This window comes from Cydia splendana, chromosome Z (assembly GCF_910591565.1).
Source record: "Cydia splendana chromosome Z, ilCydSple1.2, whole genome shotgun sequence".
Lineage (NCBI taxonomy): Eukaryota > Metazoa > Arthropoda > Insecta > Lepidoptera > Tortricidae > Cydia > Cydia splendana.
The window spans coordinates 46,408,851-46,423,530 of NC_085987.1; the positions used below are offsets into that span (position 1 = coordinate 46,408,851).

The 14,680-nt window shown below is 36.5% G+C and overlaps 1 protein-coding gene across 1 annotated transcript in view; it reads right to left on the bottom strand.

Moving 5' to 3' along the window:
• Positions 1–14,680, bottom strand: part of LOC134804014 (adenylate cyclase type 6-like) — a 391,384-nt gene that overhangs the window by 266,428 nt on the left and 110,276 nt on the right. Inside the window, exon 3 of the mRNA XM_063776869.1 lies at positions 8,654–8,833. Within this exon, the coding sequence (XP_063632939.1) occupies positions 8,654–8,833 (180 nt within the window). The remainder of the gene's footprint in view (positions 1–8,653; positions 8,834–14,680) is intronic.

Consider the following 14,680-nt stretch of genomic DNA (forward strand, 5'->3'; position numbering starts at 1 on the left):
TATATAAGGCATTATTATTTGTAGTCAACTATGTAACTTACTTCAGGAACATAGTTTTTTAGGCGGCTAAACTTAAAACTTCTCTATCGTAAAGTTGCTCATTTCACAACATTATTTTCAAAAAATCATATCTCTGTAACTACGCAACCTAGAAGGTTGATCTTTTGTGTTATCGATAGCTTATTTATTGTAGATTACTGGGGTATGCATAACTCCATACCCGCCATAAGGTACCTTTGACCGTGGGACGTCACTATATGGATAAATGATTTTATTATTTTTATATCATTTTGATCCATGTTCATTCACTGATATCTATGTGTTAAAATTGTAAAATATGAAACGGTGTCGTCACGCCATCTAGCCGAGGATAGGCTAAAGGTGTGTGCGGCATCTATTCGAGAATGACTTTTACTTGAATTCCGAGGCACGTTTTTTCCTTAGACTTTATTCGTCTTATACGAAGTTACATATGTCTTTGCTATTGGTTAGTAGAGGTAGCTCCTCTAGTTATCAGTTCAAAGTGATATATCACTCGAATACGATGCCTTATTGACACACGCTTTACAACGGATAATAGACCCTTGAACAAAGATTACATAATAATAGAGACAGATATGCCACTCTTATGCAACAATAGGAATTGGCTGATCGGGCTATCAAGTCGATTATCTAGTCCTATTGCTTTCTTACTGTCAAAATGGTTCATGAAAAGTAAACGTATAACTAAACAGGATTTAATAATAAATAGTAATGGTTGTCTATTTTATTATATTCGTATTTAGTCCTGGATAATTTAACAGTGTAGTACATCTCGCTCGCTTGGTCAAATATACGCGAATTTAGAGCCGCCAGATAAAAGAAAAAATCACCAACTGTCACGATGACACTTCATATATATACTTCCTTATTACTTCATGTAATATCTATCATCTGTTATTCGTGACAGTCAAATTTTAATAAGTATATGGGCATTTTCATTTATTTTGTACTTTAAAGCGCGACTTAAGCCGTGTTTCAGTAACGTCTAACCGTTACATTCCTGTATGTGATTTGACATTGACCGTCAGCAGGGTGACCACTCTTTACTATAACCAAAATTCCCTGACTTTTCCCGGTTTTCCAGGCGTTTTTTCAAGTTTTTCCCTGACCATAATCTTAAATGTAATAAATATAAAATATGTAATTGGAATATATTTTTGAGTTTTTGCAGAATCTGAATTAGTCCAGTCATTATATCCAAAAAACCGACCCTATCCGTGAATAATCAGTTCTTGGATTTTTTTTTCGTAGGTCCCTCGGGGTGGTCACTGGGAGTGTAAATTCAAAAAGTAGACTGAATCAGGCTCCTGTGTATATTCGAAAAACGGTTTTTCTTGAATAACTCGGCCATTTTTGATTTTACAGTAAAACCGTGAGGACAAAAATTGTAGGAAATTTGATTCTCTACAAATTTGGTCCTCACAATTTTTCTTCTAGGATCGATATTTTGGAAATTAAATTTGAAAAAAGCGACTAATTCAAAATATTTTCATCATCTACGAGATGCGAGCGATAGAAATTGGGAATCTAGTGGTATTGACCACTCGATTTCAATTCTATTAGTAGAATTTAAACGCCTAGTAGTGGAGATATCATTTAACGAAATACACGAAATCGAGTGGTCGAATTTCAAAAATCGGCCCCCTGGACTTAAATTTTCTATCTTTTTGTGTAGCTCCTCCGTGTACAAAAAAAAAATGATCCACGCGGCTCGTAATGCTCACTTTACGAGCCGCGTGGATCATTTTTTTTCAATATTTATTTTGTATATACCGTGGTACGATATAGCGTTACCTATTATTAACCTATTTAGCGGCAGACGTACGACCCCAATTTCATAGAAAACCGCAAATCGATTATTTATTTATTATACTAGAGATCAAAATAAAATTTTTGACCCGCAGTTCCTAAAAAAATTTCCATAGGAGGGGAGTGCTGAGTCATTGTTTTTTTTGTGAGAAAAAAAAATTTTTAGAAACCAATCGTGTATGGTAGGGTTAAAGAGGTATACCCCGTTGGATATATGGATATTACGTATCATTTTATGATTAATAGGCACCGTATCTGCAGTACAGTTCCATTAACGGCTCTACACGGCTCTTGTGAGAAGTAAGCTTGAAGCGGCAAGTATTGTTTGGAACCCAGCTGAAAGCACATACGCCCTTCTCGTAGAAAAAGTACAAAAAACATTCCTTAGGTTCTTATATAAAAAGTTGTACACTTATTATCCATTTTTATATCCGACCAAGTGCTTATTAGGATCCCTAGGTTTTAACTCCTTAGCAGTAAGGCGGAATAACAATCTCCTAGTGACAGCATGCGGAATTTTACGTGGCGATACAGACTGTCCTGAGCTGATAGGAAGAGTTGTTAGACTCGCTGTTCCATTTGTGCCCAAAAATCTCCTTAGACCGCGAATTCACAACCTTTTGGCAGTACCAACTACACGCACTGTAGCTCATAAAAACTCACCAGCTGTGCGGGCTCTAAGGCTGTTGAACTCGCTTCTGTCATGGGCACCAGAATGTGATATGTTTGCAAGTCGATGGATGGTTGTGTGTCAGATGTGTCTGCGGTACTGTGAGATGATGGACGAAAGTTGATTGTGATATTTGTGATCTGATTTTCCTAAATTGTGTAAATACATTATGTATTCTGTAATCTGATGTGTACAGTGATTTGGTCTCGACTGTAATGCTGTATATTATGTTTTCAAATAAATAAATAAATAAAATAAATAAATAAATTAAGTCTCGTAGAATAGATACTGAAGTAGAACTGTATCACTTAGTATTATTGAAAAATTAAATGAGTAGTTATTAATGGAACTCAATCGGCGGGGTCCCCGGTAGCCCTACGAGTGCCTCAAGGTTCAATTCTTGGTCCCTTCCTGTTTTTGGTATACATTAATGACTTACCAAAAGTTGTGCAAGATAGACATGATATAGTGTTATTTGCAGATGACACTTCCCTTATATTTAAAGTGGACAGAAAGGAAAATAGCTTCGAGAGCATTAATGACGCGCTATCTACCATAGTAAACTGGTTTACGGCAAACAATTTGCTTTTGAACGCCAAGAAAACCAAATGCATCAAGTTTACGCTACCTAACGTCAAGCAGGTAAATAACAGCAAGATTAAAATAAAAGGTGATACGCTGGAATTTGAGGATCGAACTGTTTTCCTGGGAGTCACTCTAGACTCCAAACTGCAATGGCATGCACATATAGGCACTCTAGCCGGAAAACTTAGTTCAGCAGCCTATGCAGTGAGGAGAATCAAACAGCTAACAAACGTAGAGACGGCCAGGCTGGTATACTTTAGTTACTTCCATAGTGTTATGTCTTATGGAATTCTGTTGTGGGGAAAAGCGGCAGATATTCAGACAATATTTGTGCTGCAAAAACGAGCTGTACGTTCCATCTATGGACTGGGCGCTCGAGTATCCCTAAGAGAGAAATTCAAAGAAGTTAACATTCTTACCGTTGCATCTCAATACATACTAGAGAATATTATGTATGTTCGGAAAAACATCCACGAATTCAAGGTTAACAGTGATATCCATAACTATAACACTAGAAACAAACATAAGCTTGCTGTGCCCGCCCACCGCCTCCGTAAGGTTAGTACGTCTTTCGTCGGGAACTGTACACGTTTTTATAACAAAGTCCCCACTGATGTAGTGAATTTACCACTTCACAAATTTAAGTCGCACATTAAGCGCTCCTTGTTAAGTAAGGCGTACTACACTGTAAATAATTTTATAAACGATAGAGATGCCTTTAAGCAGGTAGCTTGATTTCATTAGTATAATAAATAAATAAATATTGTTTTTTTTTTACATTGTGAATTAAATATGCTAGTGTCCAGTAGAATTGACACATGAGACAATGATGTTCTCGCTTGATTAAATTGTTTAATTTAATTTTAGTTTTGGACACTTGGAGACCTTATACATCTCTAAGTATTTATTTATATATTTTATTTTATTTTTGATTGTACATACCTATATTTTTAATGTTTCTGACACTTAGAGACCTTTACATCTCTAAGTCAACTTAGGCTAGTAATTATGTGAAGCTATACTGACTTTTTATGTAACATACGAGCACAAAATGCCGTGTCTTACAGCTACATGTTATTACTATTTTAATATTATTATAGGCCGGTAGCTTGAACATGTCATGCTCGCTTAAAAGTCTTTGCTTACGGTGGCGTCATTGATCGGGTCGCCACTTTCCCGAATGAAGGTTGAGGGAGGCGATGGCTGAGATACGCGTCATACTCGTGAACGGGTGCTGTTTGTGGAGACTGGTCTGTTTAAGCTAACACAAGCTATTATACTTAGTAACTTTATTTTTATTAATTAATTACAGTGAGACGCCTCATTCTGCTCTCGTATGTTTCTTTTCTCTTAATGAATGTATTAATTATACAGGATATTGACTCTTGGAGACCCTATACATCTCTAAGGATAACTTGATAAACTATATAATCTTATAGTTCTGACACCTAGAGACATTTACACCTCTAAATATTATAGATTTTTTTTTTGTGTTTTGTATCTGTATTTTTTATGTAATTCGACATTAAGAGACCATATACATCTCTTAGTAATTGTAATACGTTAGATTGAATTGTTAGTTTTATTTTATAAAATTGTTGATGTATTATTTTTCCTTGTATGTAAATTTAATGATGACGTGTAAAAGTGCCCTTGTGGCCTATTTGCAGAATAAATGTTGATGTTTGATGTTTGATAAATGTTGATGTTTGATGTTTAAAAAAAAAATACTAAATGAAATTATTTTCAAAATTGCTTTATTAGGGTCAGATATGAGGATATCACGTATCATTTGAGGTATATTGTACAAAAAAAAATCAGCCATATCGTATCTGGAGAAGCCCAAACTTGGTATGTTTTGAAAATTATTTTTGTTTTAATTAAAAAAAAATGGCTGAAATGTAATGATGTGGTATAGTTTTAGAATCGCCTCAAAAAGCTTTTCTGAAAAAAAAAAAATCTTTCCCATACAAAAAAAACAATGACTCAGCACTCCCCTCCTACGGGAAATATTTTTAGGAACTGCGGCTCAATAATTTTGTTTTGACCTCTAGTATGCGTGTGCCAAACGGCTAATCTGTACATCGTTTGCGGTTTTTAAAGTGAACAGGTTAGCACATTCACTGCCCCCGACGCAAATGTGCGTCCACCGTCATACAAGTTTGTTCCTAGGCCACGCCCCCTGGCAGTGAATGCGTTAGACTAATTACAGTAGATATATAATGTTTGCAGATTATACATAGATTATAGATATATAATGAAGCGATGGTGGCCTAGCGGTAAGAGTGTGCGACTTTCAATCCGGAGGTCGCGGGTTCAAACCCCCGGCTCGTACCAATGAGTTTTTCGGAACTTATGTACCTACGAAATATCATTTGATATTTACCAGTTGCTTTTCGGTGAAGGAAAACATCGTGAGGAAACCGGACTAATCCCATCAAGGCCTAGTTTCCCCTCTGGGTTGGAAGGTCAGATGGCAGTCGCTTTCGTAAAAACTAGTGCCTACGTCAAATCATGGGATTATTTGTCAAGCGGACCCCACGCCTATTACTTATTCTGTGCCCAGGCTCCCATGAGCCGTGGCAAAATGCCGGGATAACGCCAGGAAGAAGAAGATATAATGTTTGCAGATGGTAAAATTAATATATTTATTTTTATTTTATTATGTACATACAGAGACAATTTTTATTCCCCGACCTCCATTAAATTTCCCTGACAATTCCCTGACTTTTCCATGACTAGCGAAATTCCCTGACTTTTCCCGGTTTTCCCGGTTTTCCAGAAAGTGGCCACCCTGCGTCAGTTTTGTAACGATTGCTATTGCTAACCGGCCGTTAAAGGTGTTCAATTAAGTGAAAATGCCCATATATCTACCTACTGAAGTAAAACCTGACAAGATTCCATTTGGCCTTGAGATATTGTCGTTATAAGCAGCTTACAATAAGGCAATAACGTGCGTACGTCATGTACCTATAAGTACATAGTCAAATAAAATGTCATTACGTTCCGGTCATGTCAACGACTCATTTCAAAACATTGTTTAATTAAAATACTATGCAATCCTTCGTTATATTATCGATGTAAATGTTTTATTGCATTCAAAATATTTTTTCTAGCATCTATGATTTTATTTGGCATTTTTGCGGTAAAATCTTGTTTTGCCATTTTTGCTATTTGCGAAATCAATTCTTCTGGTTTACATCAGTGACATTCGATGACTTTCAACGTCTGTTATCAAGGCGTCTCCTTGCAAGTAAAATAAATTAGTACCACTGATAATCCGCAACGAAGCGAAGTCCAGATAAAATCTTTCTTCATTATTATTTACAACGACGGGACTTAATTGCGTAAAATTAAGTTTAAAATTTACCTCCGACGTTTCGAGGACGGTGTTATCCCCGCGGTTTCGGAGAAGATTGGCCAAAGTTGGCATCAACATCTTAAGGCACGCGAGTTTTTCTTTATTTTTACTTAATCTGGGACATCGCCCCTAGCTCGAGGGACAAAAGACACTTAGGCGATTTATCTTAGCAGTAGAGGATGACATATTGACCCTTCGGAACCGGTATTAATCACTACCATGTGGACTGTGTGTGCTAACAAGGCTCGGAAACCGGTTAAATTTCTAAAGGTTTGGATTCATGCATTTGGCGTAAAACCTTTTCATTCCGGTTTTCGTTAGTGAAACCGTTGTTTTTAATACGGTTTTTTAGGGGTTTTCATGAAGGGTTTTTCAGATCAGGTTAATCTTGAAACAATTATAAAACCGGTTTATTCCTACGGTGTTTATGTTGACGCGGCACACCGCCGGCCGGCCGGCCGTCTTGTCGATTGTGGAATTAAACCGGTTTATATTTATTAAACCGGTTCTGCGACAGTTGCGCCAGTGTGGTGGTTTTAGCACATTAACTATAGTACAACACATGGAAAACAGCACACATATTTATATTTATTTTATTTTCTCTGTATAAATATCAATTTTTAGTATCTGACATAGATATGGATAATTTATGTTACTCCAATGTTCTTGCCAAGATCCATGTAATGTAGCATATATCATTTTAAATGTATGAGAGCGGCATTTTGGAGCGGGTTCGTGTGTGTGTGACTGTGTGTTATGTAATCCATGCCAATATCAGAATTTGAGAGATAACAGATTCTCGGGCAATTTATCGTGAAAATAGAGGGCCTATATATGTCTTGGGCGGGAAGTGATATTTGACACTATTCTCAATAGGGATTGCAGAACCGGTTTTTTTTAAAGAACCGGGATTTTCGGTACCAGGCAAAAATCGAACCGGGATTTCCCGGTATTGTCGGTACTTTCGGGACTGCCTTGAAAAATCAGTTTTTATTTCAATTTTCGTTAAAAAAAACCTAAAACGATATTGAATCTTTCTCTAAACATTAGTACAGTATAAAAAGTACCATAGTGAAGGTGCACACACTTCTTTTTACGATAATATGTGTCTCCTAGCCAAACAATCATCGCCTACATTAACTGTGATATGGGCTGCCTCTGCTTACTATACTACTAAATAATATAATTTGGTTTAATCCTAAATTACATTTGATATTTTTACTATCTTTGTTGAAAAACATCGGCAAAATCTGAATTGTGACTCAGGTAATATAATCATTTATTTGAAATGTGTAAGCCGTTTCGTGAAAAAGTATTAAAAAAAATATTAATCATTTTCGTTCAAAATGGGCTGTGGTAGGGATGTATTACCTACATACATATAATAATCAAGAAGTTGTTGCAGCCAGAATTAAGAATTTAGCAAGGAGAGGGCATGCCACTGTAATATTTTAATTCAATTTAAAATGTCATTCTCATTATCAATGAGAGTTTCTTATATCGTATTCGAATTAAAAGGAATATTTGATTAATTACACAATTCTCTCTAGTTTTTGCTCGTATACAAATAACTAATTATTCCTATAAAATTATTTATTTAGAAACACTCGTATTGTTTCAAAATACGTAATTTTATATTATTGGCATTGACAAACCTATTGACTATTTTTGTTTTGCTTTAATATGTGGTCAGCCGTAAAATTATTAGCGTCAGCCTTGGATTGATACAATATATTTCTTTAAAAAACATGATATTTCATGATAAATAACAGAAAACAGTCAAATATTGTACCGGAAATATTAGTCCCGAAAATCCCGAAAGTACCGGGAATTTAATTTTGAAATCCCGGTTCTTTGCTTGGCTCTAAATCCCGGGAATTCCCGGTAATTTCGGTTCCGGTATTTCCCGGGAGCAAACCCTAATTCTCAATAAGGGTGCCTTATTAGAAATACGGGGTGTAATGTTTTAGGTGATACAATATATAAATTCACGACTGTACCTACTCACTAAGTACTGTGAGCAACTTTTATTAAAAGAGCAACCCTGTAATCACTATTATTTTCATCACACTTGCTCGAAATAGATCTTATTCCATGCAGTTATGGATGGATGGAGTTATGGATTGGGAAAAAAAAGCTATAACTCCCTACGGAATTTACTTATATATAAGGTTGAATTTACTTACCGCAGTAGGACTCTTCTTGGTCTTCGAGAAGTGTTCGATCACTTCCCAGTTGGATTTCTTGGGGGCGGGCGTGCCCGCGGGGGAGGGGGACGAGCGGTGCGCAAGCGCCGGCGTCGAGCGACCGGAGTCGTCACGGGGCGCGCCGCGCAAGGACGCGCAGCGGCGACCGCGGAGCGCCTCCTGTTGTAATACATTAATAGTTTAAAAAACACGCTTTTATAAATGCACGTAAAAACCAAAAAGTATACAGGCACCTATGCCAATATTTACACTATTTACAAGTCAATATATAATAAGTTTGTTATAACCTTGAAACCTGATCGTGTTCAAAGTCAAAAAGTTCAATTACGTGACCTTTCTCACAAGTGCAAACACGACTATGATACGATATTCCATCATGGAATGCCAGTGCCTATCTTCCGGCTTCATCATCAGACCTTGAAACCTAATCGTAGTCAAAGTTCATTACAAACTTTTCTAACAAATCCAAACAGCTATGATACGATGTTCCATCATGAAGTTCCAGTTCATATCTTCCGGCTCCATCATCAGATCAGTTCGACAGTACCATATTATTGTATTGTCATCAGAACTACATACAGCTGCCAATTTTCATGACGCTACGATCCTTGGAAGATGGTTAAATTAGTTACCTTAGATTCCATTACATAGTTACATACAGGTCGACCTAATAAAAGCGTGTTAAAAAATGTAGTTGTAAAGTGTATTCATTCATCCTTACTTGTCTTGTCCTATCATGTAAGCAAACCTTCGAGCAACACCGGCTTCCGACACATCTCTTTTTGTGTACGGACGAGTGACAAGTGTCACAACACGCACACTAACACATTTTCGCTGAAGTATGTTATTGTATTCTGAGAGATGAGAAGTCGGATTTGTCGCTCGACCGATCCGCAATTTGTACTGAGCGAGCAAAATCGATAAATCCAACAATTACATGAGACTAAAATATAATAATTGTGTTTGAATGTAATTAAACGTATGATATGTAAAAGAAATATTACATGTGAAATGTAACACTTTCTTTTTGTAAATTTGATGTCCCCGACCTCTTTTTATAACAAAAAACCGAGCAAACAGGCATTTTTGTGCAGCAGTGTTCACGCGCGCGACTCGACTCGGTCTAGTGAAAAATCCAAGTGCAACTACAGTGGAACCTGGATAATTGCAATCTCAAGGGACCGGCCATTTTTTGTCAATTAACCAGGTTTTTCATTTAAGCAGGTCGTGTCAATTAACGAGGTTCAAAAAATCGTTGTGTCAATTATAGAGGTTTTCATTAATAGAGGTTGCGTTCTGACAAATTTCTTTTATGGAGGTGCAAATAACCATTGAAAGTAGATTTACACGCTTACGTTCTGGGTTTCTGGTCTATATATAGCTTCTATACTTGCACTTTTACACTACATTAATTACTACTTTATTTTCTTATTAATCATTTGGGTTTAAAAAATTCCCTTGAATTGTAGAAGAAAGTTTTATTGGAATGTAAAAAGCATACTTTGTTTTTGATTTAATAAAAAATATTTCACCTACTACAGGCTGTGATAGATGCCCAATAAATAAATTGAATTCTGGATGAAGATATAAATAAAATGATCATTGCTATTAAAATATTGTTTCTGCTGTCTACAACTACATTATTTCAATTACACAGGTAATAAGTAAGACTCGTTTCAATAATAGAGGTAAAAAGGAGAGCAAAAATAACGGTTTTTTTTAGCACAGTGTCAATTATAGAGGTCTTAGTTGCGACGTGGTCAATTACAGAGGCAAAATTACGAAAAGCTCTAAAATCTAAATTGCAATTATAGAGGTTCCAAAATTTCAATTATAGAGGCCCTTTGGTCTCAAGGGATCGGGACCGGACTTTTGGTTGCAATTATTGAGGTTTTCCATTTATCCAGGTGCCAATTAACCAGGTTTCACTGTAGTTTTATTACCCGCGCTAGATTAGATTGACGCGCTAATCTTGTACCTCGGCAGAGGGGAAATAGTGCGAATGCCGCCTCCCTTCCGTGTTGCTCGAAGAAGCAAACACTTCTCGAAAACATTATATCACATATAATGTTTTAGAGAAGTGTTTACATGATAGGATATAGGTAGATATAGTGTGACTAAGTTTATCTGGAATCACACAATAATCATCACTTGTAATGTTGTTGTTAACCTACTTAAAGAAACTCACAAAGTATTGAAATCAACCAAATAACCACTGAAAAATATCACATCTAATAAGATTTTCATCAATAATCTCAGTAACGAACGGATCACCTCAAAAACATCTGACATTACGGTGTCTAGATTGTCTATGAATCGTATTGTCGGAATGACACTTTGACGTACATGATGATGAGACACGTAAAGCTTTAAAACTCGAACTAGGTATCAATATTTACACAGCATTATTAGCACATATATTATTTATTTATTTAAACTTTATTGCACAAAGTATATACAAAAATGTACAAATGGCGGACTTAATGCCAAATGGCATAAAGCAATGGCATATTATAAAGTCAGCCAATTATCTGGTAAGTAAGCACTAAACCATGTATCAAATTGATGCAAAATAATTCATCCAATTTCCGGCTATCCACGCGGCTCGGTAATGACCGTCATTACCATCCACTTAGCAGGTAATGATCGTTTATTTGGTGCAACTGAATTATCTATCGGTGCATGAGCCTGCCCCTATCAGATAAATAGATTGATAACCCGTTTCGGAATGCACTAAGGATGATATTACTCTGTAATCGACCGGATTAGTTCACGTCTTGGGCGGTCAAGAGGTTAATTATTTTGTTTGAAATATCGAAAATTTACCTACCTTAGTTTTTTTTACCTTTTCTTAGCCACAACTACAGATTGAGAATAAAACAAATTGATGCCAAACAATTAAACCAATTTTGGAGTATTCATGTAAACTTGTAATTACCCCTCATTACCATCCGCCCGACAAGTAATGATGGTTTTTTGTTGGTACAACCGAAATTATCTAGCTATAAATGAGGCCCCTTTATTGGATAGACAGATATGTCGTTTATTAATTATTAAAAACGATATATTACGTGTCACGTGTCATGCATGTGTTACGTGAACGCTTCAACTACCTTGAGTCTTTTGTATGGGCCAAATAAGTACTATCAGTACGTATAATCACTACACCTTATAAAACAAAGTCCCCCGCCGCGTCTGTCTGTTTGTGTGTTTGTATGTTCGCGATAAACTCAAAAACTACTGAACGGATTTTCATGCGGTTTTCACCTATCAATAGAGTGATTTTTGAGGAGGGTTTAGGTGTATAATTCGTTAACCAGTGCGAAGCCGGGGTGGCTTGTATAAATAAAAGTTCCAGTTTTCAAATTATTTCATTTCGTTCTAATCACTACACTGTCCATACCATAGTATAATGGTATAACTTAAGATTATTACATTATTACCGAGAGTTTATCGCTAGTCGCAATATTGGCTAAATACCTACCTAAAACTTCCTACTGATCGTGCACACAATGCAAATCGCAAAATAATATAACCGATTTTCGAGCATTAGTCTCCCGGTAATGATCTCTCATTACCATCCGGACGGAAGGTAATGATGGCTTATTTGGTGCAACCGAAAGTACCGAAAGTATCTCTCGGTGCATGATAGACGGAGAGCTGAGCTAGATATAGGTGTCGTAAAATGTGCCTGATTTACTCCAAAATTTGAAATTTAATGGCTCAGTTTATCATATTCAAAATCATTTTCACAAGGCTCAATTTACAGTGGCATGGAAAATACATAGCGTAATTAGGGTTCCGTACCCAAAGGGTAAAACGGGACCCTATTACTAAGACTTCGCTGTCCGTCCGTCCGTCTGTCACCAGGCTGTATCTCGTGATCTGTGATAGCTAGACAGCTGAAATTTTCACAGATGATGTATTTCTGTTGCCGCTACAAACAAATACTAAAAACAGAATAAAATAAAGATTTAAGTGGGGTCCCATACAACAAACGTGATTTTTGACCGAATTTAAGAAACGTCGGGCGGGGTCAGTACTTGACCGTTTGGGTGACCGTTTTTATAGATAATGGTACGGAACCCTTCGTGTGCGAGTCAGCCTCGCACTTGGCCGGTTTTTTTTTAAATACCAAATCTGGGTAAACCTTGCATTATAATAATCTTAAAATAAATAACTACAACAGTATAACAGACATAGTTAAGCCTCTATCTATGATAGTATTTTGTTTGCCTTAGGGTCACTAGCCTAGCACCATTTATTAACCCGGGGTTAACCGGTTAAAGCTACAGTTACCATGGTTACCAGCACAATTTGACACTAGGTTAACGGTATAACCGGTTAACTCCGGTTAGTGGGATGTTACAACTGGCGGTAACAAATGTTTCTTTTTTCTTAACTGAATATCTTCGACCGGTGTTAGCTCTTTGTGTATCTATAATCTATACTTATCTATCTACCTATACATACCTTCACCTGCCTCTATTATACTGACAATACGCGCACATTTCAAAGGCTGTTCGATCTTTGAAATTCGCGTCAGCCATTTTTGTTTCGTTTCATTTAAAAACAAAAGATACATGTTTTACAATTCACCGTCGAATTTTTCATTGTTTTAATTGAGAATTGTTGATACATAGTATATAGTCAAAGGAAAATTGAACCTAAATGTATATAAATTATATATTTATTTTTGTTCAATTGCTATACAATTGCTTAGCAGGCGATTATTCCTTAAAGAGCCGATTTTGATTTGAATTTGTTTTTCGTAAGATTTAGATAATATTTGGAGAATAGATTAAGTTCCCTATTAATCTATTCTAGATAATATTTGGAGAATAGATTAAGTTCCCTATAGAAGCGCTGGTGGCCTAGCGGTAAGAGCGTGCGACTTGCAATCCGGAGGTCGTGGGTTCAAACCCCGGCTCGTACCAATGAGTTTTTCGGAACTTATGTACGAAATATCATTTGAATTTACCAGTCGCTTTTCGGTGAAGGAAAACATCGTGAGGAAACCGGACTAATCCCAATAAGGCCTAGTTTCCCCTTTGGGTTGGCAGTCGCTTTCGTAAAAACTAGTGCCTACGTCAAATCATGGGATTAGTTGTCAAGCGGACCCCAGGCTCTCATGAGCCGTGGCGAAATGCCGGGATAACGCGAGGAAGAAAAAAAAAAAAAGATTAAGTTCCCTATTCTGTACATTATTTTCCGTAAATTCACCGTATGTCCGAAAAAGCTCCCTCTTAGTTACGTTAACGTGTGGTATTGTCATAACTCAATGTAAAATTACATATATTTTTTCCAGGAGCTCTTCAAACTAGCCAAATTTTCTGACAAACTTTCAAACTATCACTGTCATATTGAATGATCATCTGCTTAAATATCTTCACTAAATAACCTTTGAATTAAGATACTTTTCCTTTTGAAGTCGGTTAAAAATGGAAAGGAAGTAAAAACCCTTCTGAAGACTCTAAAAATTAATTGGAAAACCATTAACTGCTAATGAATTTTCATACCTTCCTATACAAACCCTTAATTAACCCTTTCGCTTTTTAATTAAATACCTAATATTTGATTGTCCACGGAATAAACTAACAAAAACTTTTCACAAAAAGAAAATGATAAAAATCTTTTTTACCGTTACCAGCAGTTTGGCACTGACATAAACGCTATCGTGAACGTAACATACTTACTTTCTATGCATCTCGCTCGTACTCGCATATGTGATAGTGAGAGCGAGATGTATAGAAAATAAAACGTAGACGTTAGTGTATATATCAGTACATGTTGGCAACTTGGCACTGTCAGTGACTCGTGGTACGTGTATTGGTAACACGAATAGTGGGAAAGGAATGAAGAATGTCATAAATTATTTTCATAAAAAGTTTGACAGAGCTCATATTAGCCTAGTCGGTAGTGACCCTGCCTACGAGCAGCGTGACTACCGACTAGGCTAGACCTAGCAGGAGGTCCCGGGTTCGAATCCCGGTAAGGGCATTTGTT